The sequence below is a fragment of the Daphnia pulicaria genome, chromosome 3 (assembly GCF_021234035.1).
Source record: "Daphnia pulicaria isolate SC F1-1A chromosome 3, SC_F0-13Bv2, whole genome shotgun sequence".
Classification (NCBI taxonomy): domain Eukaryota; kingdom Metazoa; phylum Arthropoda; class Branchiopoda; order Diplostraca; family Daphniidae; genus Daphnia; species Daphnia pulicaria.
The window spans coordinates 12,134,630-12,158,681 of record NC_060915.1 but is presented as its reverse complement, the minus strand read 5'-3'; the positions used below and the strand labels follow the sequence as shown (position 1 = coordinate 12,158,681).

General features: G+C 45.9%; 3 protein-coding genes across 9 annotated transcripts; all 3 read right to left on the bottom strand.

The window, feature by feature from the left end:
- Positions 1–35: 35 nt before the first annotated feature.
- Positions 36–4,237, bottom strand: LOC124328507 (serine/threonine-protein kinase OSR1-like). 7 transcript variants are annotated; one of them, XM_046787300.1, is made up of 17 exons: positions 4,128–4,237; positions 3,947–4,056; positions 3,804–3,872; positions 3,458–3,512; positions 3,176–3,223; positions 2,596–2,708; positions 2,439–2,533; positions 2,221–2,376; positions 2,002–2,167; positions 1,844–1,945; positions 1,652–1,785; positions 1,507–1,592; positions 1,248–1,439; positions 959–1,181; positions 812–903; positions 651–745; positions 36–587 (listed from the first exon to the last, which is right to left on the bottom strand). In XM_046787300.1, the coding sequence occupies exons 1-17, from the start codon at positions 4,150–4,152 to the stop codon at positions 510–512; spliced, it is 1,839 nt and encodes a 612-aa protein (XP_046643256.1). In that variant the 5' UTR covers positions 4,153–4,237; the 3' UTR covers positions 36–509. The 7 variants fall into 7 exon arrangements, with proteins under 7 accessions (XP_046643256.1, XP_046643257.1, XP_046643263.1 ...); XM_046787301.1 differs by having other exon boundaries at positions 3,947–4,007; positions 4,088–4,236; XM_046787307.1 differs by lacking the exon at positions 4,128–4,237 and adding an exon at positions 3,611–3,731 and having other exon boundaries at positions 3,176–3,342; positions 3,804–4,007.
- Positions 4,238–4,514: 277 nt separating this feature from the next.
- On the bottom strand, positions 4,515–6,632 carry LOC124329448 (serine-enriched protein-like). The gene is made up of 9 exons (XM_046788508.1): positions 6,495–6,632; positions 6,367–6,433; positions 6,037–6,299; positions 5,698–5,815; positions 5,470–5,627; positions 5,373–5,406; positions 5,216–5,313; positions 5,015–5,153; positions 4,515–4,946 (listed from the first exon to the last, which is right to left on the bottom strand). Exons 1-9 carry the CDS (start codon positions 6,630–6,632, stop codon positions 4,681–4,683), a joined length of 1,281 nt encoding a protein of 426 aa, XP_046644464.1. The 3' UTR covers positions 4,515–4,680.
- A 929-nt stretch (positions 6,633–7,561) lies between these two features.
- On the bottom strand, positions 7,562–23,470 carry LOC124328473 (protein split ends-like). Its single transcript, XM_046787245.1, has 8 exons — positions 22,966–23,470; positions 20,819–21,634; positions 19,054–20,688; positions 15,998–18,893; positions 11,879–15,926; positions 9,911–11,793; positions 8,044–9,839; positions 7,562–7,950 (listed from the first exon to the last, which is right to left on the bottom strand). Exons 1-7 carry the CDS (start codon positions 23,046–23,048, stop codon positions 9,711–9,713), a joined length of 11,490 nt encoding a protein of 3,829 aa, XP_046643201.1. The 5' UTR covers positions 23,049–23,470; the 3' UTR covers positions 7,562–7,950; positions 8,044–9,710.
- Positions 23,471–24,052: the final 582 nt, after the last annotated feature.

Here is a 24,052-nt window from a genome sequence, read left to right as displayed (position 1 = left end):
ATTCCCCCTTGCATCCTAGACAACATTTCGCTGACTTCGGTGTACTAGCCTTTGTATTGAATGCATTGAAATTACACGTCTTCAGATAAGTTCGATGCAGTTGCACGCCTCATTGTGTCAGGTCACGGGCTAGTCGGATATTGCGTGAATGCGTGCGCAGTAGCAGTTGCTGAAGTTGAAGCGCCTCTTCGTGGTTTGATCTAGACAAACTGGCAATTCGTTGAAATGAACAACAAACAAGCAGTGCACGAAAAATAAGGGATTGGGTGGCAAATCAACGTCGTAATGTCATTAAAATGGATCATCATATACAAGCTATTGTTGCACAAAAGTCAGACGGCATGTTATAGGATGCAAAACGGCAAAGAGACAAAGGCCTTTAACCTATAATTCCTTCCACCAGCAGTCTCCCAAAAGACCAAATATATGACTACTCTTGGGGGGTTTGTTAAATAAAAAAAGTAATAAGCACTCAAAATCGGCAGTAGTAGGCAAAAAAAGGGACTGATTTATTCAGCAATGGAAAGCTGGGCGAATCCAACCAAGGTTCTATCATCTGGTACTTCATTACCAACACATCCTGAACTCTGTGCAAAAAAGGGGTTTACATCACAAACTGTAATTTTAAAGCCGATAACATGAATCCTTACCAATCCAAATGTTACACTAGTCGTAATTGGAAGCCCATCAAGGATCTTTTGCAGGTTAGCAGCGATGACGACCAAGTCTCTGCCATCTACAAGTCCTGTTAATTCACACAACCGTAAATGTAAATGTGTAATAAAAAAAATAATTATAATAATCTGGGCACCTGCAGCAACGAGCTCTGATGCAATCCCATCGGCCGAATCGCGTCCAACAGAAAATTCAAATCTGATGTCGTTAAGTTCTCGTTTCACGTTCCTAAATCACAGTCATTCAGGTCATGAAAAAAGCGGTCAACTTTTAATGATTTCACCTCATTCTTAAGACTAAATTGATGGGGTCGAGTTCACCGACCGGAGCCGCCTGAGATTGCGTCGTCAACGCCTCGGGGGCGGGAGACGGTACAGTTGGTAAAGGCTGGTGAACAATTCCAACATCCTCATGTTCACTAATTGCACTTGTGCAGCTGCTTGTGCTACTGCCAGATAAATGCGTATCGGAAGCTCTAGAATCACTTTGCTGTTGTTGGGCCAGCTCTAAGGAGGGGCTTGTTAGTTCAAATACACCCACAATATTTCTAAATATACATTTATATGATTTACCCTTTTGAATAAGAGGATTTGGAGGTTTTTCTGACGGAGGCTCGTCGTCAGATTCATCATTTGAGTGCGCTTCATCTTCCGAGTCCGAAGACCATATCCAGTCTCCCGCTTCAGTTCGGTGCAATCTGCCAGATGCTCCAGGGGCCTTTCGGTAACTGCGACTTTTCTGAGAACGAGCCTCTAAAGAAGGAGCTATAAATAATAAGAGAAAATGTTAGGTTGAAAATAGAAATTAAAAAATGTTTCTGAATGAAATCACCTTGGGCAATCAAAGTTTGTACCAGGTACCTTCTATCCTTTGCCTTCTTCAAGAAAGGATGTTTGAGCAACTCGGTGGCAGTTGGCCTGAATCAAAGTCAATATTACACTACGGAAATTATTCAAACTATTTTCAAAACGCTTACCGTTTAGTAGGATCTTTTTGAAGGCAATCGACTATGAGTTTCCTGAAACTCTTGCCATAAGCTCGGTACTGGTCACGCTCTTCTGTACCAGTTTCTAGGCAAGGAGGATCATTTTGCAAAGTAAGTAATAAAACCTAACATAAAATTTAATATTAATCTAGTTCCAACTATTTTCAGTGTAAAAGAATTTACCTTCATTGGAGGATAGCGATGATAAGGTGCAGTGCCTGTAGCTAATTCGATGGCGGTGATCCCTAAAGACCAGATGTCTGCTTTAAAGTCGTAACCAGTCACCTAAAATAGTAGCTGTAAATTTGGAGAAACGAATGAATGTATTTTTTATTGCTTACTTGCTCCATGACTTCTGGTGCCATCCAACATGGTGTACCAACAAAAGTATGCCTCGACTTTTGTCGGCTCAAGTCTCCACCTGTCGCCAGCCAAGACGAGACTCCAAAATCAGCAATTTGAATTGTACCATCCTCCCCTAACAGTATGTTTCCAGCTTTAATATCCCTATAAATAGCAATTTATAATAATGCTATAGCATGTGAATTCAGAAAAATTACCTGTGGATCTGGCCATTATTGTGGAAGTATTCAAGTCCTTTGAGAACTTCTCTTAGTACTGTGGCAATGGTTGCTTCATCAAAAACACCGTGACGGCAATCAGTTGCCTTCATTCGATGTTTAATTATATCAAGAAGTGAACCTCCAGAAAGAAGTCTAAAACAATTTAAAGTTATCAATTCTCTCCTAAGAATAAAATTTAAAAAAAAAAACCTCACCTGAGGATAAGCCATAGTTCTTCACCAACAACAAATGATGTAAAATATGTAACAACATTTTCGTGATGGCAGGAAGACATAGCCTGAATTTCTTTCTACAAAAAAAAATAAATTATTCATTTTGTGATGCTATAAACTAAGAAAAAATGAAACTTACTAGAAGTTCTTCCATGCTTGTATTCCATTTTTCTAAATTGATTCGCTTGATGGCACATTTCTCATTGCGGGCCTTGCAAAAGGCAGAATGCACAACCGCTGTGGCTCCCACACCTAAGAACACAATAGTAATATCTTATCAGTCTCCCAAACTTTAGATATGACCACACCTAGCTAATTTCGAGAAATGTCACTTTTAGTTACTGACTAACAAAAAATACATTACTATGACTAGAAAATTCATTGGTACTTTAAACAAATGTTTAGATTATTATAAATGTAGGCCAAGAACTAGATTCTAGCAAACAGAGATGACCTAGTAGTCACAGCATTAATTGTTTTGACATTTGAGAGGTTAGTTTTTTAGGTTGTGTCAGATTAAAAATGAAAAATAAGCATATTTTTTTTTTCTTTTAATCATTCATTTAAGAATTTGGTTTTAGTATTCTTCAAATATTAAAAGATAGGAGTAAGTTTTCTTTAAGCTGAATAGGTATTACAAGAACGCTGACGTTCGAAGGCAAATCGTCCACCATTAGTGACATTGGTCCCCCAAAATTACGACAGTAAAAAATTCTCACCAATAACTTCGGCCAAGACGTAGTCATCCTTGGAATTTGGCCAGCCGACTGACGTTAAATTTGGTGAATTATTTTCCGCCATGAAAATCCAATGTATGTGTTATTATGTCCAATTTTTGTTTATTTTTTGATGAATGACAATGTACTTGTGGAGCACCTAAGTGAAACTTTAGTCGAGTTTGATACAGCGTTCTAGAACTCTAGATTTTCGATTCTGTCAAAATTCTGTTTGTTGCCGACTTTACGAATTAATAACCCCATAATCCACGCTATATATCTTACCTTTTTTTATCAAGCTTGTACAATCGTTTTCCAGCTGTGAACGCAGTTCGTCCCCCTGTATTGCAATAATTAAATTATCACAGTATAATCTCTCTTTCACTATCGAAATCGGTTATCCGGTGGTGCTGTTTAAGGGACTTTAGAACGACTCACAAGCTCGCGACGAACTGACCAACACTTTTGGAGTCATTCGTGCCACTTTCTGTACTACGTGTCTGTCCTCTTTTCAAATTCATATGCGGAACAGATAGGAAAGGTGTACATATGGTGGGATCTGTAGAATAAACAATCGAGTGGTCGCCGAGGGCTAGTGAAACGAGAACGAAGCGTAAGGTTTCGTCATTACCTGAAAGGACGGAAGATGGTCATTAAAGTGCTGTTTGTATTCCAGCACAGAATTTCGACGACGGAAAACCTAAGCAAACAGCCCCATACGCTCGTCAATAAATCCTCCATGAGAGAATTCCGGCCACCAATTAAGGCAATTACCTCCAGGGATGTGGACGACGTCATCGACGGCGACTTGGGAAGAATTTCCAACGTGAAGTTTCTGTAACCCAAGATAACGTGCGTCACGAAGAAACCCAAATGACTAACATCTGAAATGTACGTTATGAAATGTTAACGTACCCTTTTCTATAACTCTTCATTTAGACGAATTTTATACTACTAGAGCGACGCCACAGAACGTCCATTCATCAAAGACCAATGAAACATACTGTTCCTAAAAGATCTGTGTAATCCATCACTTGATCCACTAATATACTAGGTTGACTATAGCTCAGATGATTGGCTGATAGTTATTCTTCTACACTACACAAGGTTCTTCGAGAAATTGAATTAATGGCTGCATATAAAAATTTTATCGGTATTGTGCTGACATTTTTAGGTCATGTGAAGCCCATAACACTCAATAACTGCGCAATTAGAACTCAATTTTTGGATCGGCATTGAAAATTGACCTCAATGGAGATGAGGACGCCCCGCACCATAATCTTCATTCACGGACCGTCGCCATTGTCTTAACCAGAATACTAAAGTGATTGGCCCAGCGTGATTGACGGGACGACCCATGCGTTTTAATTGTACGTTCGACAAATTCATACACTGTATACTTATGGTTTGACCCCCAAAAATACAAACATACATATACATACGTTGAAATTAATAGGTACAACTCTGTTTTGGGCAAAGTGCATAAGAGTATTAACAGCAAAAATTAATTAATTAGAGAGACGTCCCAATGGTGAACCTCGACTTCCATCGGAACTCAAGCGAGGGCTGGACTCAATTTCAGAAGAAGCGCTTTCGCTATTGAGCGTGGTGGACGATCCGTAAGGATCGAGTGACGACTGGACTGACATGGAACGGGCCTGAGATCGTCTCCTACCGCCACGTTGCGGAGTAGGCGACAATTTAGCTGGGTCTACGCAAGTCGGATCGGCTTGGTAGGCCAATGCATTCATGATTAAATGATCTGGTACCAATCCTACAGATATAACCGGAAACGCTAAAGTTATATAAATATGTTAATGAATTATTTCAAGTAAATCGTACCCAATGGATGGATTTCTCGCATCAAAACATTAGCTGGAATTTGGTGAAATCGGATAAATTCTAAAAAGTTGGACAACGTTTCTTTCAGGCTGATGTTGGGATTACTGTCGCAATACTTTTTCGACCACATCAAAGCAGCCTAAAGGATTAATAACATAAAATAATACGATATTCGACTTTTGACGTGATTAATGAAACTACTTGAAATTTTGTGAATTCATCCGCTTTGAGTTCATCTCGACACAGAACAAGACGGACAACATGTTGCGGCAATAATGTAAAAGATCCCAAATTCAATACTAGAAAGAAATTTAAAATTATTTATGCATTACGAAGCTATATTAAATAGAATGGTTACCTTCATTTCCATGTTCGTCAACAAATTCTAAAACCTAAAGTAAAAACGTAAAATTAAAATTTTTTGAATATTTTTGAAAATTCATTCACAAAAAAACCTTTTGAACTAGAGATTTGGTGCATTTGTACTGGATGTAGCGTTCTGCTGAAGCCAAAAGGGCACAAACAGTGTCGACATTGATGCAGCACTGAACGAAACCTACACACGATCGACGCAGTTCGTCCAGTCCGTAATAGTCAGCCGCATTCATCACTCCTATAATACAACAACAATGGTTGCTATAATCGTAATCGTAAGCAGCACATTGCACATTCTCCCGTAATACCGAGCAAAGTTCTAGGTTGAAGGGTAACGCAACCGGTGTGAATGTATTCTATGAGTTGCCGAAACACGTCAGGCTCAAATTCTTCGGCAATCAGCGTTTGATGGGTGTGTGTGGCAGGCTAAAAATATCAGTATTCTGGTTATTTTAAAAATAAACGGGAAGATATGTGCAGAATGGTTGCGAAATGGTTTGATTGACGACGAACTACGGGTTTTCAACAAACTAAAAATAGAAACTACGTGTGGTGGTACGGACAGTTGGACATGGTCTTTAATAGCCCAAAGCCTTGGTGGATGGATTTTATGACGAGGATTACATATCATGTATACCACACCGTACCTCGTGAATGGAAGCTAACTGTTGTGTATATCCTCTCTGTATCGTAACACACGGAATTTTTATCGAGTGCAACGGGTATTGATTTAGACGTATCCTAGTTGAGGGGAACCCGAAATAAAAGCTATACCTTTTCTGCTGGATTTTGCAAATTGAGTAAAGGCTCACTGCTCCGTTTAAGGAATAGTCGCAATTTGTTGGGTCCCGTACTCGGCTCTTTTTTTCTCTGAGGACTGGGAGTGGTGTACAGCATTTTTTGAAACACTCTGCATTATTGCAATAAAACTATTCATTTGCATCCACTGAAAATAACATTTTCTCTCAATATGTTACCTGCTCCTAGCCGCCAGAACGGCCTTGACAGCACAAACTGGCTCCCGTGTATCACCGACCAAAAACGTCACCTTTATCAGGAATTTCAGAATTAGTTTACAATCGAGCTGAATGTATGTATAGCCTACGTCGCATAGTTCAGGCATTGAGGCCAAAAATTTCAAATCCTCTGCCAATCCACTTTTGTTTTCAAAGACGCTCAAATCAGCTTCATCACCAAGTCCAGTGGTCATGACCGAAAGACCACCAAGAGTCGTTTCAGCCATGATTATTCTTGTTTGATTGAATTTTCAAAAAAAGTTGTTAGAATAAGTAGAAAAAACTAGGAAATGAAGCTGCTGTTGACTCACCTTGTGACTGACTACGCGGAAAAAAGCACAAGAGAAACAAGCAGGAAATCGATCAATGCCTTGGGTGTACGTCGACTGAGTCGTATGGTCTCAAAGGTCGATCCTTGGCACCAGAGTATTGATCGCGCTCACGCGCAATCGTATTTTATCCTTCCCCCCTACTCTTATTTCTCTTACTCGCATATACTATACAGCAATTTCTTGATATAAAAAGGAGTTAAAAAGGATAAACGGGCGTACGCTTGCACCGAAAACTTGCCAATTGAAAAAAGGGTTTCGAGCCAAATAAACTCGAAGGCCAGCGTAGACGATTCTGCAGCTCTGTGAAGTTGACGAATCAACAAGTTTCAAGTTGTTTCGCTGCCAAAGCAAACGCATGTAGGCCAAACCAAAGGCTAGCATTATTATTTCCAACAAATATTTAATTCAAGTAACATTTAATTGCTAGACATTCGGATTTGGAGGTGGTTATGCATTTCTTCCTAGTTGGCAAGGTCGTCGTTCAAAAAGGTTGTGTGTCTTATCAGACGTTATCAGTTATTTTTTTTTATACATTATTATTTGCTTCCTGTCTGGATAGAATTATGTTCACGCACACTCTGCACCGATTTTTAAATGCCACCACCACTAAGCTTTTACTTTCTATGGGGAAGCCAATTGCACAACGGATTGAAATTGCCAGAAATAAGTTTTTGGCTATTCCCCTGGTGAAAATTGGGAACTTCCCAACGACCAACCTTGAGGCAGTGGCCCCGGTCCCTTTATTCTAACTCTCTCTATTGGTTGTTATTCAGCGCAGATCGCTCGAAAACAATATAGCAGTGTATATATGTATAGTGTGTATATAGGATTCAACGATACCCTTTATTCGCTTTTGAAAGTAAATGAAGGAACAACGATAACAATCCGGCAGAAATGACGTCACTGCAGCACAAACATTGAAGAGATCAGCAAAAAAAGGACTGCAACATCACGCAGAGTCTAGTGTGTATACGTGAAGATAATACTGGGGCCGATTTCAGTTTAGTTGGGCCTTTAGTCACGTCGTTTTGGGAGACAGACGGGAAGACTGAAGTACAATAGCCGGATGAGCTATACTGTAGCGATATGACGTGCTGTAATTACGTCGTACTATCGAATCGGCAGCATTTTCCAGTCCTTCGATCGTCTTTTTGACGAAAACTTGCTGGGCAGCAGCAACAACAGTACCCAACGCAAAACAATTGGCTGCAAACTGTTGAGAAAAATTGAAAAATGTCGTTAGAATTTCACAAACGAGTACCTTTTGCTAGATATATAAAATGAATGGATGACGCGATTGACTTACAGCGATCTGGCTCATACTTGGTCGACTTGAAAGTTGGCAAATGCAATAAGACGTAAGAGCTGACGTATTCGTGGCCGATAGACGGTTTCGAATGAAGGCCAGCCCTTTCGTCGCTGCGCCTTTTTATAGAGTTGTATAGCTGTAATCTTGGTCAAGACCAGCTTTCCTTCACAATCTCCTCCTGGTACCGCTTTTTCCCGTCCGCCATTTTAGAGTAGGCGGATGCCTTTTAATGACGTCACCGGGACCAGCCCTCGTTTTACGTTTTATTTTATTTTTTTTTTGGTAAATTGCAACCCCGGAAACAATCACGTGACGACCCTGATGACGATTTATTTAAATACTAAACTATAAATCTTAAATTTACTCATGTGATAAACTTTGTGATGACTCTGCAAAAAGAGAAGATACGGCGCATATTCCCTCAAGGACTTATCATCACCGTTTGAGTCGAGTCACGTACGTCATTATTGCACCATCAACGGGTTTTCCGCACGAAGCGTTTTCTTTTTTTTCAGTTTAAAAATTTTAATTTCACGATAACAAAAAAAGATAAATCAGAAATTTGGAACATTTATAAACATGTATTTATACATGCTGACCACTGAGTTATGTACAAGGGCGTACTGAATTGGTGTTAACTCTATACAACGATACCCCGACGGATGAATTCCACGAGTCCGGGGCGTATGCTTTGTTGGGCTTTTCATCTTTTTTTTCTTTTTCCAGAATGTGTTTTGCAAATCTTCTCTCTAGCATACAATATGGTACAAAACGTAAATCGATGATGACAAAAGTGTGGCCGAGAATTCAAGACACAGAATAAAAATGTACATTTTTGTGTGTGTGTGTGTGTCTGTGGGTTTGGGTGGATGAAAAAAAAAACATGTTTGTGTGTGTATGTGTAAGAGTGTTTCAAGAGCAAAATTCAAACACAAAAAGAAAAATTATACCGATCCATTCATTTCAATTATACACGGCGCGGAGGGATCAATGCGGCGGCGCGAGATCACAGACTCGGTGAACTCAAAAAGGTAAATTGTTATTCATTCACGTCAAATGACACTGTTGTTTCTTCAACATATACAATTTAAAAAAAAAAAAGAAAAAAAAAACATGGGGGAATTTGCACACAATCGCTCACACACGCATACACACACACAAACAAAATCAACAGAAAGAAGGAGTAGGTTTTTTACACAACAGTCCAGGATTGGGGGGAAAAAAAAAGAAAGAACAAAAGTTTTTTTGAATTATTAAGAAATTACACACACGCGCACACGGTCAATGGGGGAGGGGATTTTCTTTAAATTTTTCTTTTTAAATTTTCTTGCGACACACTCGCTTGACGTTAAATTAAACTTTAGTGTGTGACAGAAAAACGGACATTCTATGTGTTGATAGAGAGAGAGAGAGAAAGAGAGAGAATAGTACATCAGATTAATATGATAACGAAGAGAACGATGAAACAATGAAGAAAGAGATAAAGTTAGTTAGATAGATAGGGGGCTGGATTCTGAATGAATTGAGCAAAAAGACCACAATAAAAGGGAGTGTGTGATTCTCTTCCGAATTTTTTTTTTTTTTAATTTTCTTTCTCTACATTTGTCGTTTTTTTCTTCTTTCTTTTGTTTGTTGACGGGAGTGAGTTAAAAAAAAAAAAAAAATCAAACGGTGGCGATGATGACAAGCAGGTGGGCAATGTCCGTCACGCGGTGAAGAAGGTCAGGTGTGATACGAGCCAGACTGTCATTGGCGAACTCGCAAGCCGGGAAGATGTGGACGACATAAGACGGCTAGAAATGAATAAAAATAATTAAAACTCGAATTCTTGATAAGATATGAACAATAAAATGTGTTTTTTTACCTGTTGCGACCCAGGAGCGGCAATATTCACGATTCCGGCCGCCTGCTTCAGCTGGAGGTAAGTGATAAATCCCTGGCGGAGATTATTGGATTGTTGCAGAACATCCATGGCATCTCGGCCACAAGGCAAAGCCAACAGGATACAATGCTCTTGCTCCATTTGCACTTTACGGGCAACGCCTTCCAACTGTTGTTGTTCCAGCCTCATCCGTTGGGCTATGCGAAGCGGCAAGGCCAAACCATCGGGGCTGCAAGGCAACGACCCTCTTGCGACCATGGGATTGCCCGAGATGAAGTGCATCTGGACAACGGCATGATCGTTTTTGAGGGCCATTAGCCCTTGCCACATGATTGGATAGCGCTGGAGCAGACTCACCAACGAATCAGCTTGAGGAGGCACCTGCGAAGCGTGCGGAGGCGTCCGAATGGGTGGTGGTCGGACTGATAGTGAAGTCGCAGGTGAAGGCGCTTCACAGGCCAAAGTGGGCTGAGACGGCGGATTGACTCGTTGCATAACTCCGGTTACACTCAAATGAGCAGGCGGAGGAGACGGATGGTATCCACCACTTTCCTCGTGAGTGTAGACATGCGTCTGGCGATGCTGGTGAGAAGGTGAAGGTGGAGCCATCTGCATGTGACCAGCCGGTGTTTGATGATAGGCTGAACCTGAAGACGCCGGCCGATGGTGCGGTTGGTACAATTGTTGTTGGTTGGTGTTGGCCACAGTGAATGGAACGGCAACGCAGCCTTGAAGAGGCGATTCCGTCGTACGGTGTTCACCTCCAGCAGCCAAAACCCTCAGATGAGATGGCAATGATGGCGGGACAACCCTTTCTCGCGGATCACGTTGCAAATCAGCTGCTTCTGCTGGATTCAATGCATGCTGGGATGCCGGGCCAGGAGAAAATGTCCCCATTCTGGCAAAGTCCGGATGATGTCGAGCGTAAAATTGCTGATACAGCTGCTGATGGAGTAGAATTTGTGGATTGACACGCGACATATCCGTTTGGCTAGGAGAATGTTGATGGGCTGGCGGAGGAGTTCGCATTTCGCGCATCATAGCCGGATGAATAGGCTGTTGTTGTTGTTGCTGCTGCTGCTGTTGTTGTTGTTGCTGTTGTTGTTGTTGTAATTGTTGCTGAATCTGTTGCTGTTGCAACTGGCGAACTTCCGTGTCTTCCCGAGAGGGCGTGTTGACCTGTCGGACCGGCTCCTCCCGACTCCTGGTTTCTGCTGCAGAAATGTTGGGAGAGTGCTGCTGCTGCTGCTGCTGCTGGACTAAATGGTGTTGATAGGTAGCAAAATGATGGGAAGGCGGCTCATTAGGAGCATACACAGGTCGGTAGGGCGTGGAAACTGTTGTTGACAAAGTAGCTCGACTGGTAGGTACCGAAGTGACGGACACTCTGATTGGAGCAGTTGTCAATGGTGAACCGAATACAGGAGGAGTCGATGTAACAGTTGCGGGCATGGATTCGGATCTTGGGCCATAGATGGGGTAAACCGAGACGCCACTGTTGGTCGTCGACGACGTTAGAGGTGGACGAGAAGTTGCCGGAAGAACAGAGACGCTTGAACCAGTAGACGACGAAGATGCCGAGACTTGCGTCCGTGTCAGTGAAGCTGTCGAGACTATAGGACCCGGTTGGGATGCCGAAGAATAAGCTCCTGAAGAGTAGAGGGTAACTACAGCCGGTGGAGGTCGCTGGGGTTGAGAAGGAACACCGGGCAAAGCAGGCGCTACAGCTTGAACACTGGCCATTGATGCATGTGACCTGTTTACTGGCTGCTGCTGCTGCTGCTGCTGCTGAGGGCCGGTCGCTCTGGCAATCACCACGGTACTTCCCATCGTAGGCTGGTTTTGCATCAAATGCTGGGGTGTAGCTGCAATATACAAATAAAACAATGATTAAAATAAAACAAATTTTCATCAAATTATCGTATCGTAACATCAAGAAATCAAATTTACCAATTGTTGGCCGACCGAGAAGTGGAGTTGGCCCGGTAACTCGTCCACTGCTGGCAACGGCAATGACAGTAGCTCCTCCACTCAAACTGACGGGCACGCCAGCCGGTAACTGGAGTTGCGGCGTATGAGAAGGAGGCTGCTGTGTTTGCTGTTGTTGCTGCTGCTGCTGCTGCTGTTGTTGATGTTGCTGCTGAGCAGGTCCAGCTGGAGGCTGAGCTTGTTGTTGTTGCTGTTGCATTTGTTGTTGTTGTTGGAGCAGCAAACCGTGGGCTGGGGCGTCTCTGGTGAGGGGCACGGCTGGAAAAGTCGAAACAGATGAAGCAGCCGGACGCGCAGGAACGGGCGTAACAACTGTAGCTGACGGTAGACGTGCCACTTCTGTACCCTGCATCGGCGCCAAAATGGTCGAAGCCGGTGTCGTGGTTGGGATGATCGTCACCGATGACGAAACGATGCCGTGCTGCTGACTAACAGATTGTGTTGGCAAATTGGGCCCGACCGGCAAACTGGTCGTCGTGATGGCTACACCCAAATTAGTGGGAGATGGCACTTTGACCAATGAAGCGGTGACAGGTGTCGTTGTGGTCGTCTGAGTTGGATGCTGGACAACCGGACTGGCTTGGGTCGAGCCTGATCTCAGATTGAGAACGACAGTAGACGGCGATGCAACTGTTTCTTCTGTCCGTCGAACGACAACTCCAGCGTGTTGAGTGGGTAGCGGATCGTCATGACGCCGGATGGGAGTCAAATGTCCCGTAACTGGATCTATCAATGTATTGGCCGTTTCCTTCAAGGGTTGTGGTAGTTCGACTTTCATCACTGCCGGTCCAGGCGTCTCAGCTATCGTTCGCTGTTGAGGCAACGGCCCGCCAATGTAGCAAGTCCTCGGAGATTGAATTCTCGGACTGGACGGAGCGGCAAGCATCATGGTGGTAGCTAGCGCCACCGCAGATAAATTATGATGGCCACGGACAACAGTTTCGATCGTATCGTCGATTGTAGTTATCAAACGGCCTTTAAGACCTTCCAAATCTTTTCTAGGAATCGGCTGGCTGACTGGAGTGAATTCTTGAACAGGCACTGGTACCGGTAGTTCTACCATAGGTTTCTCTTCCGGCTTGTGCTCAATGGCTTCTGGCACCGTAACTGGGACAGAGACAGGGGCAGCAACAGCGACGGGAGCAGGTGGAGCTGGAGGAACAGCCACTGGAGGAGGAAGCGGTGGAGGAACAGGAATAATTATGGGCACTGTCGGTGCCACCATTGGAGTGACTTCTTCTTCAGTGTCATAAAATTCATAGACATCTGCATCGTGACCTTCCAGTGAGCTCTCACTCACTCCGCGACTGGATCCTGATGTTCCTCGTCCACGAACGCGTCGTGGTCCACCCCGAGTCGATGGAGTCTGCCTGGGTTTTTTGGTCTGTTTAGACGGACTTTGAGCCACAATGTGCGGTTCAGCTTTGATGACGGAATTGCTAGTAACAGGTAAAGTGGGCAAATGCAAGTCCGGAGTAGTCGGTCGACCACTTCGATCGAGTAAATCCAAATCTGGTGTTCTGGGAGATTTTGACGACAGGTCAATGTCGGGTGTCCGGGGCAATTCCTTGCGAGGGCTGGACTCGTTCTCTGGCTGACATCTCGTCTCATCAATGCACAATTCCGGCGGTGAAGGAGGTGGAGTTGGAGCTGTTTCAACAGCAGCTGGCTTAGTGACATCGGCCAAACGAGCAGAGCGCTGACTTTCCACTTCAGCCACATCACTGGAACTGGAACCGGAGTAAAGGGGACACTCGGTTGGCCCGGCTGTATCTTCTGTAGAGCTTGTTCCGGCTTCGTCAATGATCATCTCATCCGAAATATCCAAATCATCTTCACACTGCAAACTTTGGATGGCCTTTTGGGCCTCCTCGTTGGGCTGTGGAGACTCTTCTTGTTCGGGTGGCCACTGGGGCTGGATCAACGATGACTGATTAGGTGTTTCAACCGGCTCCTCGGGTTCTTCGTCGAGTTTCTCCTCCTTGAAGTCGTCAAACGTTTCCGTTAACAATCCCGCCACAGCATCTTCCGTCTCCTGTTTCCAAATGCCCGGCCTTGCAGCTGGTTCGGCGGGCACTAGTGTTGGCATTTCAGTTGGAACGGCAATCGGCACAACGGCGACTGGCGGAGTAGTAGGCATGACTGGGGAGGTTGAAGGTTCCCACAATAAAGATGGCATGCTCAGTTTAGGTTCCACAGACGGATGCTCAGGTGGATGAACCACTTCCGTCACTGGTTTGACTCGTGGCGAAGAAGAAGCAATTGGAGCTGGACAAACAACATCATTCGGTTCTGTTTTGATCACCAAAGCCGTCATGACAGTGGATGGCAATTCAAGACCCTGCAATTCTGTTTTGATAGTCACCGGAGGTGGTGGTGGTGGAGCTGGTAGTGGTGGCCCATCTTCACGATGATTCTTCTTGCTCTTCTTCTTCTTCTTTTTGTGCTGATCAACAACTACGGCCGTCTGGGCTGCTACAACCTTCAATTCCGCCTCTTTCTTATCTTTCTCTTTCTGAGCAAGGTGAGCAATGGCAATCAAAGAATCTTCCATCAATTTCGATTCAAGAGCTCGACCGGCTTCTTGCAGCTCCTCACCGTCACTTTGCTGTTGCTCTTTGACGGCTTCAACAACCGGACGGCTTTTGTGATGATGATTGGGCGTCTCAGTTGTACCAGACTCCTTGGATCCAGATTTCTTGCGATCTCTGGTACGCGACTCTTTCGATTTCTTCTTACGTTGCCGATCGCTATTCTTGTCAGTTTTGTCGGTCAATGGCGGAGAAGGTAAACTTTCCTGCTTAGGGGCGGGTGGTACCCGGCCGCTATCCGAATCCGAACTGTAGACGATAGAAACTTGCAATCTCGGATTGGTTGGGGTTGCTGTTGCTACAGCTGGTGGAGCACGAGCTATCCGTTGCTGGTCATCCGAATCGTCCGAGAGTGGACCGAAAATATTTTCCATCTTTTCTTCGCCTCTGCTGCTGAGTTTGCCGGATGTTGAATTCGAGTGATGTAACTTGGTGGACGATTCTTTTTTGCTCTTTTTGACGGGCAAAGAATTTGAGCGATCGACCGTTTTCTTGGTCTCGACGGGAGTGGTTTTTGACTGTGTGATTTCTGGAATACTTGGTCGTCGCTTGGTAACCGCAGCTGTTGGCTCGGCACGAACTTTGGGTTTGGGCGTTGGCTTAACCTCAGGTTCGCTATCGGAATCAGATGAAGAGAGTAAAGGCTTGGATTTGTGACTGGACGGTGTCGGTGGAGGCGGATGTGTACGCGATTTCACAGATTTGGGGTCCGGCTGATCAAACAAGAAATCCTTAAATTTACTTGGTGGCGCGATGGGCTCAGAATCTTCCGACGACGAAGAGGACAATTTGACGGAATTGGATAAAAGTGACGCTGTAGCCACAGGCCTCGGACGATTTGAACGGACGGGACCATCTGAATCGGAGTCAGACGAATCCCAGACATTCTTCTTTCCATCCTTGTCCCTTTTGCTTGTCGGTGCGGATCCGCCAGCTAAACGAGCTTGTCGGAGGGCACAGAATTTGTCCTGCTGTTGTTGTTGCACCGTTTTCCGTTCTTCTTCCTGGCGCTTTTGTTGTTGAAGTTTCAGCGAACGAGCCTTCACTTTGTCGTACATTGAGAAATAGGTGGGCTCATTTTGCAAAAATTCGGCCAGCTCACGGTCTGCTTTTTCCTGGTCGTTGGAATGATTCGAATCGGAATCGTCATCACTGCTAGCTTTGCTTCCGCTACGAACCACCGACGTATGATTTTCATCGTCACTGTGCCGGCCAACACCACCACCACCACCAACGCTGCTGTTGCTACTGCTACTGCTGCTGCTATCGCTATCCGAGTGCGATTTCTTCCGACTGGGCAAGCTCTGTCGAGGTGGCTGGATTGCCGGTTTGCGAGATGAATGTTCAGTTTTCGAAGAAGATTTAATGCGCTCTCCTTCACTCCTACGGCGATGAGATGAAGAGGCACTGGCCGGAGACTGCAAAAGAAATAATAATTAATAAAACACGATTAAAACACGTGAATTTGAGAAGAGAAAAAGATATTTACCTGATGTTTTGCCTTGTATTCCTTCAATTTAATCTCCTCTTCTCTCTTTTTCTCCCGTTCTTCCTCCTTCCGTTTTTCACGTTCTTCTTCTTTTCGTTTTTCACGTTCGCGCTCTTCTTCTCGTCTTCTGCTACGATCCTTGTCACGTTCTTTATCCTTTTTATCCTTTTTGCCACTGCTGGATTTGTTGCTTTTCTTGTCCGAATCGTCGCGCGACGGCTTCTTTTCCGTTTCCATTTTGCATGGTTTCAAACTGGTCAAGTCCAACTCGGGTTTGGATTTCTTGCTCAGGGACGGCGTAGAAGAGCAATGCGATTTAGAGACTTCGCGACGGCCGCTCTCCGATTTGGAACTTTTCGTTGTCTCTTTGTTCTCTTTATCGTACGTCTTGCTACTCTTATCCTTCTCTCGAGTCTCGCCAAGTTTCTCCGATTTGACCCGCTTGCTAGACGGTGTTCCAGCATCAACACTTCGACGACGTTTGGCAGCATCGTTGGAAGTTGGCGTCGTCGCCTGTTGTTCACTTGATTCACGAGATTTCCGACGAGCCAATGCTGGATCAATCGTTGTTGGTTCGCTTTTAATCTCTTGCGGTTTATTTCCAGCGGAATCTTTGGAAGAGGAAGTGGACGACGACGACGACGATGATGAAGAGGAACTTGATTTCTCCTTGCGATGTGACGAACTGGAAGAATGTCTCGACCGTTCACTCGATTTCACATCACGGGATGACGAAGACTTGGACGAAGATTCCGGATGTTTGCTACTCCGCGATGGTTTCTGTGGAGTCTCAACCACGGGTGTTTCGACTGGCGCAGGTTCGGGCGGAGGTGGATGAGACGGTTCTTTCACTTCCACTGGTTCTGTAGGAGGTGGCGGAGGAGGAGGAGGTGGTGGCGGAGGTGGAGGAAGGAGATTGACAGGCTCCCGAATTTCCTCTTTTACCGGCACTTCTTCCTCAGTGGCAATCACCAAACTGCCGTCTGTTTCATCCATCAAATCTTCATCCATGGGTTCAACTGGATCGGCAAATTCTTCTTCTTTGGCCACTGGCGGAGGTGGAGGCGACGGACTAGGGGGTGGCGACTCTTTCGGCAAAGGTGGTGGTGGTAATGGAGATGGAGTCCTGGGCGACGGTTCGGCCGGTGATTTGATGACTTCAATGGCCGGTGGAGGTGGAGGCGTGACGGGTGGAAACAACTTTGCAGCAGCCTGACTGTTGCTAGAAGAGATGTTGGTGATGATGGTGGGTGACGCTGGGACGGAAACGTGATTGACTACTGGACTCAATTTCTTCTCTTTGTTCACTGCTGGACTGGCCACTGTTGGTGTCGTTGCGGTCGTCTCTCGACCACTGCTCTCCAATCGCTTGAGATCCTCATCAAAGACCGAATGCTTGGCCAGCAAGCAACGGACAATATCCGAAGGTTCCTGCGATTTTAGCTCCTCCAGGCTCATTGGACGGGCTTTACGAGTTCGATACCGTTCCGCTGCCGTTATCGGAGCGGCCGCTACAGACAAAGTGGCTACTGTGGTCACCGGCTGGGCCGTTGGGGTAGTAGGTGGACCGACAACAGGACCTTCACCAGACGAATGAGCTGAACGGCTGGACCATTGTTCATATCGTTGTTCCCATTGCCTTAATTGCTCCGCAAGACTAACGGCCGTCGTACTCAGTGACGCTCTTGGAGAAGAGCCGGAAGAACATTCAGAATCGGATGATGAATCCAACTGCTGCTGATGTTGGGCGGATTCAGGGGCTCCACCTCGAGGTGAACCAGGGACGGCGGCGCCCCGCGACGGACTGACTGAGGTGCCGTGCGGGTGCGGTATACGGAACGTTCCATCCGACGAAGATGGCGTCCCAGAAGCAGAAGCCGATGAGGAACAAGATAACGACGCTGTTTTGCAGGAGTTGACACGGCAGCCGGACAGGTTGAGTTCCAAACCAAACCGAGGTAAAGGTAACGTCATGGGACGCTCAAGAGCAACGCGAACCGGTCGTTCCTTTCGAGGATCTGTTGGTGGTTCGTCGTTCTCATCGCAGAGTGGGGTTCCGGGCCGGCTACAACCTTGTTCCTGCTGCCGGCTCTTGCGCGACAAAGGTGTCTCCACCTCCCAAGGAATGATGCGCGGCAGGGAATGTTTGGTCGTTGTCGCGTTGGCCGTTCCGTCACCTGAACTATCCGTTGAAAGTCGCGACACTCTCCGACTTGGCCGGCTCAACGGTTGCAATAGTTTCGGTGTTTGTGATGTCATACAAGCTGTCGACAAGGCCGATGAGCCACCGGATGAACTGGACGTATGGCCGACAAGAAGAGACGATGCCTGCTGAATGCTGGACGGGAGGGGCTCGTTGGTGCTAACATCACTGACGCCACTGTCGCTACTTCCACTCAATTTTGATTTCTTTTTCTTTGATTTCTTAGAAGCAGATGAGGCCGACTTGGTGGTGGCAACTAACCTGGATTCGACATCCGAAACTTGCTGTTCCTCTTCTTCTTCTTCGTCTTCCTCATCCTCGCCGGAACTACTGGCAACACCGTCGACTCGCTCTTCGCTCAAATCGCGGATGCGAGTGAAAACATCGGATCCGTTTGCCGTTGGTAAGGCTGTAGCGCTGCCCGTATCCATGCTTAATCCACTGCTGCTACTACTTCCTCCACTACCATAACGACGAGTTCGTTCACGTTCCAATAAGGTGTAGGGCGATCCGGATGAAGCAACATCCGGTTCGACGGAAGGGTGCCGATGGATGGCCTTTTCACATGGTGAAGGCGACCGAGAACAGCGACGGGCGCTGATGAGATCTGTGTCGCGTTCGCCCGTCAGGTCTTTCATTTCGGCATCGCGTTCAAGGGATTCGTCTCGACTCAAATTACCGCCATGACGCGACCTAAATTTCAGAATAATATGGTTAATGTTAAATAAATGGATCATCTATTAATATAAAATTTGTTTTTTTTCTTTTAAAAAAGCATCACTCTTGCCTTTCTACTAATTGACATGAACGAATCGACAAGAAGAACAAGAAAGAGAAACATATATATATTTACCTGGAACTAGAGGAGCCGGTCCGTTCTTTCGAATGTGTTGATGAACGGCTACTACAAGAGGGAGTTCGGACTGTGCGTCCAGATGAAGATGGAGTGGTGGCAGACGGTAATCTGTGCTGGATAGCCGAAGACACGGCCAATGCAGCTGCTGCCGCTGAACTGCTGCTGTTACTTCTCGGTTCACGTTCGACCAGTTCGAAAAAGTGAGCTTGGCATTCACGAGAAGCGAAATCCACCTGAAGTTTACGTCCAGCTAGTGCGCGACCTCTCAATTCCTGGACGGCAGCCTGTGCACAACTGACCTGATCGTAAAACACGAGACCGTTGAACCTCTCTCTGTCGATGGCCGCGTAAGAAACATGACCAAATCGGCTCATGTGTCTCGCCAGGAACTTTTCGGCCACCGATTCAGCAACTCCGTGCAACCAGACACAATTGGTTGGCATAGATTTGCCAAAACCCAACTTGACCCGGGTGTTGCCCACTTGTTCACCGTCTAAATGCCTCATTGCCCGCACTACAGACGCTATGTCGGCATACTGGCAAAATGCGTAGGCGTTGTTGTTGTTGTTGTTATTATTATTATTCGCGGATGAAGAGGACGAAGAGGATGACGACGTGGAATTGCCAACTGCTCCTCCACCACTGCCACTGCCACTACCACCGCCACTACTACCACCACCACCGCCACTACCACTGCTAGTCGTGGTCACTGTTCCACCAGCTGTACCACCACTAGCACCGGACGAAGAACCTTGGCTCTGCTTTTTAATGTCAATCTCGATGATGGGTCCGAATGTTTCAAAAGAGGCTCTTAGTTCAGCGGCTGTCACATCCTTTTCCAAATTGCCAATGAACAATGTTCGCGTAGCTTTCGGGTGGTACTCATCCAAATCGGCTTCCAGCGGTCGAAATTCATTGTCATCCAAATCAAGTCCAGAATCCCAGGGAGTCACTTCGATTTTACATCCGAAAAAGAGTTTGTCACGAGACACTTCGAGTGCCTTGTCGACGTCTTCAGCCTTTTTAAATCGAACAATGGCCACACGATCGGAACCCTGGCCTGCCACTTTCACTGTCACCACTTTGCCGTGTTTCTTGTACTCATGGAACAGGCCGTCTTTGAGGCTAGTGTCAGATGACCTCAAGGGCAAATTACGGACACAAATGGCCAAGGGCCTACGGTCACCATCACCAGAGCCTGTTGATCCGGCCGAATGGCAGAGTTGCCCAGCTGGAGATGATGTGTTGAGGGCCGTCGAACCACCACCACCCGACAAGCGGTGACGGGATGAGCGTGAATTCCGTGGGCCAGCTGATGAGGATAACCAGCCGGGGGATCGCGACGATCCTTGGGACGATCGCGAACTACGACTACGCGGTGAACTCGACGACTGGGCGGAACGGGGTGTTTTGTTAGTCCGACTTGTAGCCGACTGAGGGCTACTGGAACGCGAGCTGGATCCACCAGGCGATAAAGTCCTTGATCGTAGTCGAGAACCCGACGTCGATCTCGATCTGGATCGTGATGGAACAGAAGCAGATGAAGCCGGAGAATGGGATCTGGAACGACTTCTACTGCTGCTGGGCGGTGTCCTCGAATCCGACCTGGATCTGGATCGGCTAGGAGATCGACTAGGGGGAAAAAATAAAAAAAAAACAATCGAAATTGAATCCATCTGCCGCAACAAACCGGTCACCAAGGTAACCCCCACCACTGACGCCAGCCAGACCATGGCAACAATCGATGGATAAATATATCTACCTGGATTTCCTCTTGCGGGCCGAGAGGGGTGTATTGTTGACACTTGAAGAGGAGGAGGTGGTGTTGTTAGTGGTGGAAGAGAGTCCAGCAGGAGTCGGGGCTGTCCTTTTCCCAGTGGTAGGCGTGCTGGGCAGCAGGTCGGCTTGTGACATGCGTTCCGACCGTTCGTCCATACCTCCGCCGTAGTCGGGCGGCGGGTAACGACTTGAAGGTGGTCCAGCTGGCTCGTATGAATTCCAGCTACCAGGGGATGGACCGCCGGCCGATCCAGTGCCGGATCGAAAGTGGCCAGAATTTCTTTCGCCACCAGTATCCCGCACAAATGGTCCGTTACTGTTCCGATAGGGCCGATCTCGATAATGATGGTTGACCGGCCCTTGTCGGCGGAGGAATGCTCCGGACCCGTCCGGATCGCTGCGCCGTTCAAAGTAATGACTAGATGGCCGATCGTAGCCACCACCACCACCACTTCCTCCACCTCCTCCACTGCTGTTGTTGTTGATCAAATGCGACGATCGGCCCACACTTCCGCCGCCACCACCACCGCCACTACCGCTGGGTGTATTTGACGACCCTAATCCCGTGGTTGTAGTACTGCCGGGCGTGCGTCCCTGATCGCCCAGTAATGGTTCATAGTAATCTGTCACCAGGCATCGATCGTCGAGACTGTTCTCCGAGGCATGTGCTTTGGCCGCCGATTTAATGTCCATGAACGCCACTGCGGCACAATAGCCCGTACTGACACTACCACTGCCGACCTCTTCATCTTTGCTGGAACTCCTGGCCAGAAGTTTGACACTTTGCACGCGACCATATCTAGAGAAAAAAGAGAAATAATAATAATTAATAATCAAGACAAGAAGAAGAAAGAAGAAGCAGCACAAACAGGAATTTAACAATAAAAAAAAAAAGAAAAAACGGCACCAGATGGCAGTGTGTTTGTGAAAACTTGTTGAATATTGACGTCATAACTCTCAAAACCTACCACTATTCCCTCTACTACTACTAGTACCTACAACCACCATAGTGAAGGTCATATATTCCGCGTCTCTACTGAGAAAATAAGAGATGGCCATGGAAATCAATAAATGTTCGATGGAGGTGAATCACACGACGACGACGACGACGCGCATTCGGCGTAGTGTACGACAACTCCACCCATCCAGAATGTAAAGAAGAATCATTATTACACATGGAATTCTACCACCAGACAGAAAAGAAAAAGGTGGATTCTTTTTCGGTTGTGTATGTGTGATGAAACTTGGGGGAAAAAGCCCCAGGCAAAGAAGAAGAAGAAGAGGAGAAAAAACCGCAGAAGTGGCGTGACGGGCAAAAGAATGAGACGGACCCTATACTGTGTATAGACGATCGGTTGGCTGCGCCAGGTAACACGTCCCCCACCCCCCATTGATCACGGACGAAAGGGCATGAAAGAGACGGATAAAAAGGAGACGAAGACGAACAAAAATCGGAAAAGAGAGAGGGAGAAAAAAAAGACGCCATCGTTGTTGGGACATTCATTCTGTTTTGGTCTTTGTAGCTCATTTTCAATTCGATCGAAAAAGATTCAGAGTTGACTCGAGTCGAAGAAAAAACACCTGGAAATGTATTAACGCACGCTGAAATTCCATCCTACACGACTCGGCAAGAGTTGCTTGACCGCAAAAGAAGGCAAAAAAAGAAAGAAAGAAAGAAGAAGGTTTTGATGAAGAAGGAAAAAGAGAGAAAAAACGTCGAGACGCTCTTGGTTGAAACGATCGTTTGTGTCCGCCATGATTGTGTTGGGAGAAGGCAGCCGTTGCCCCCACCGCGCGCGTGTGTACAGTCGGAGAATGAGAGAGATCTGATGATGGGGAGAGAAACCCAAGAATGGAAGGAAGCATAAAAAAAGAGAGAAGAGAGAACACACAAAGAAAATAAAAGGAGGTGGAGGGGGAGTTGGGTGAGTGGGGAGGAAAAAGGGGTCTGTAGAGGACAAGTCCAAGGGGAAATGAGGGAGGAAAAGGGAGGGGGTCGTCAATGGCCGTTCGTCAAGAAAGGAAGCTTCGGCGCAAAATAACACACACACACACACACTTGATTCCTACTTTTCTACATGAATCTTGTGAAAAAATTTTTAGGTACAAAAAAAAAACATGGCTGCCTACCTTTGGAAATGTTCACGAATTCGTTCTTCTCTGACGTTGTCTGGTAGGTTACCCACCCAAAGATGTCGCGTCTCTCTGACCATTTTGCACAAAACGGCGGAGTATCCTCATTATAATCTTTGTGTTTGGTCGGTTAGTTGGGCGTTTCAATTCATCAAATTTTCAGTGTCGTTGAATTGAACAAATGAGACGTAAAAAAAAGGAAAAAAAATCGTTGCTGTCGACACAACGAGGCCGTTTGGGACTGCAGGAGAGAGAGAGCTTGATCCACGACGTTTTCTCTTCAGTATTGAAACAGGGCCATCATCACAATATTCACTGACACACACACAAATAGAGAGCAACTGAATATTGTCGTGGAAATACGGCGTACGGTGAATAGATAATTTTTTTTCCCGACGTTTTAATTTTCCCGACAATGTGTTGCACGAGAAACTTGATCAGAAACCGATCTCCAAGAGACGCGAGAGTATACTGGCCTTACCATCGGCACTAGCCGCCTCTCGAAGAAAACCAGGGAGGGGTAAAACTACAGCGCCACTAGCGTCGCCTAGCGGCTGACTGGGCTCTCCATAACGCCGTCCCGTCCCCGGCCCCGTCCATACCATTTTACAGACCTCCGGAGCGTCAGTGATTCCCGAACCGTCTTTGCTTACGCACGTTTCGATCTTTTCTTTACAAAATTTTGGAAAATGGATTTTCTTTATTTCTATTAAAATGTCTACTTTTTCCAAAGAAAACTTCATCTCGGTATTTTTGAATTCATTCTACCTCCGAACGGAAAAACGTCATTTATTTATTTTAAAAAAGTCGTTTCGCCGAAGAGTGTGTACACCCCATTTTTTTCTGGGGTGGATGGAGAGATTGGATTTAAAGTTTTCTTTAAAAAAAACCTTTGGGGTGGATATTATTGCGAATGTTTGACTTGGACTAGAGACGAAAAGGAAAAACATTCTCTGACGAAATGAGCATAAAATTGAGTTTTTCCTCCATACCGCAGGTATGAAATGCACTCGAGTGTACAAAACTGAAAGATGAAAGAGAGAAAAAAGGATATGCCCATCACATCTACAACACAAAACGATTC

Coding starts and splice junctions, on each gene's coding strand:
- LOC124328473 (XM_046787245.1), bottom strand. CDS start 23,048: ATGGTCAGAGAGACGCGACATCTTTGGGTGGGTAACCTACCAGACAAC. Junction 21,635..22,965: donor ATTCGTGAACATTTCCAAAG/GTAGGCAGCCAT, acceptor TTTTTTCTCTAG/ATATGGTCGCGTGCAAAGTG. Junction 18,894..19,053: donor ACCGGCTCCTCTAGTTCCAG/GTAAATATATAT, acceptor TCTGAAATTTAG/GTCGCGTCATGGCGGTAATT.
- LOC124329448 (XM_046788508.1), bottom strand. CDS start 6,632: ATGGCTGAAACGACTCTTGGTGGTCTTTCGGTCATGACCACTGGACTT. Junction 5,154..5,215: donor ATGAATTCACAAAATTTCAA/GTAGTTTCATTA, acceptor TTAATCCTTTAG/GCTGCTTTGATGTGGTCGAA. Junction 4,947..5,014: donor GCGAGAAATCCATCCATTGG/GTACGATTTACT, acceptor TTATATCTGTAG/GATTGGTACCAGATCATTTA.
- LOC124328507 (XM_046787300.1), bottom strand. CDS start 4,152: ATGGACGTTCTGTGGCGTCGCTCTA. Junction 2,534..2,595: donor CAAGCATGGAAGAACTTCTA/GTAAGTTTCATT, acceptor TTTTTTTTGTAG/AAAGAAATTCAGGCTATGTC. Junction 588..650: donor CTAGTGTAACATTTGGATTG/GTAAGGATTCAT, acceptor TTTTTTGCACAG/AGTTCAGGATGTGTTGGTAA.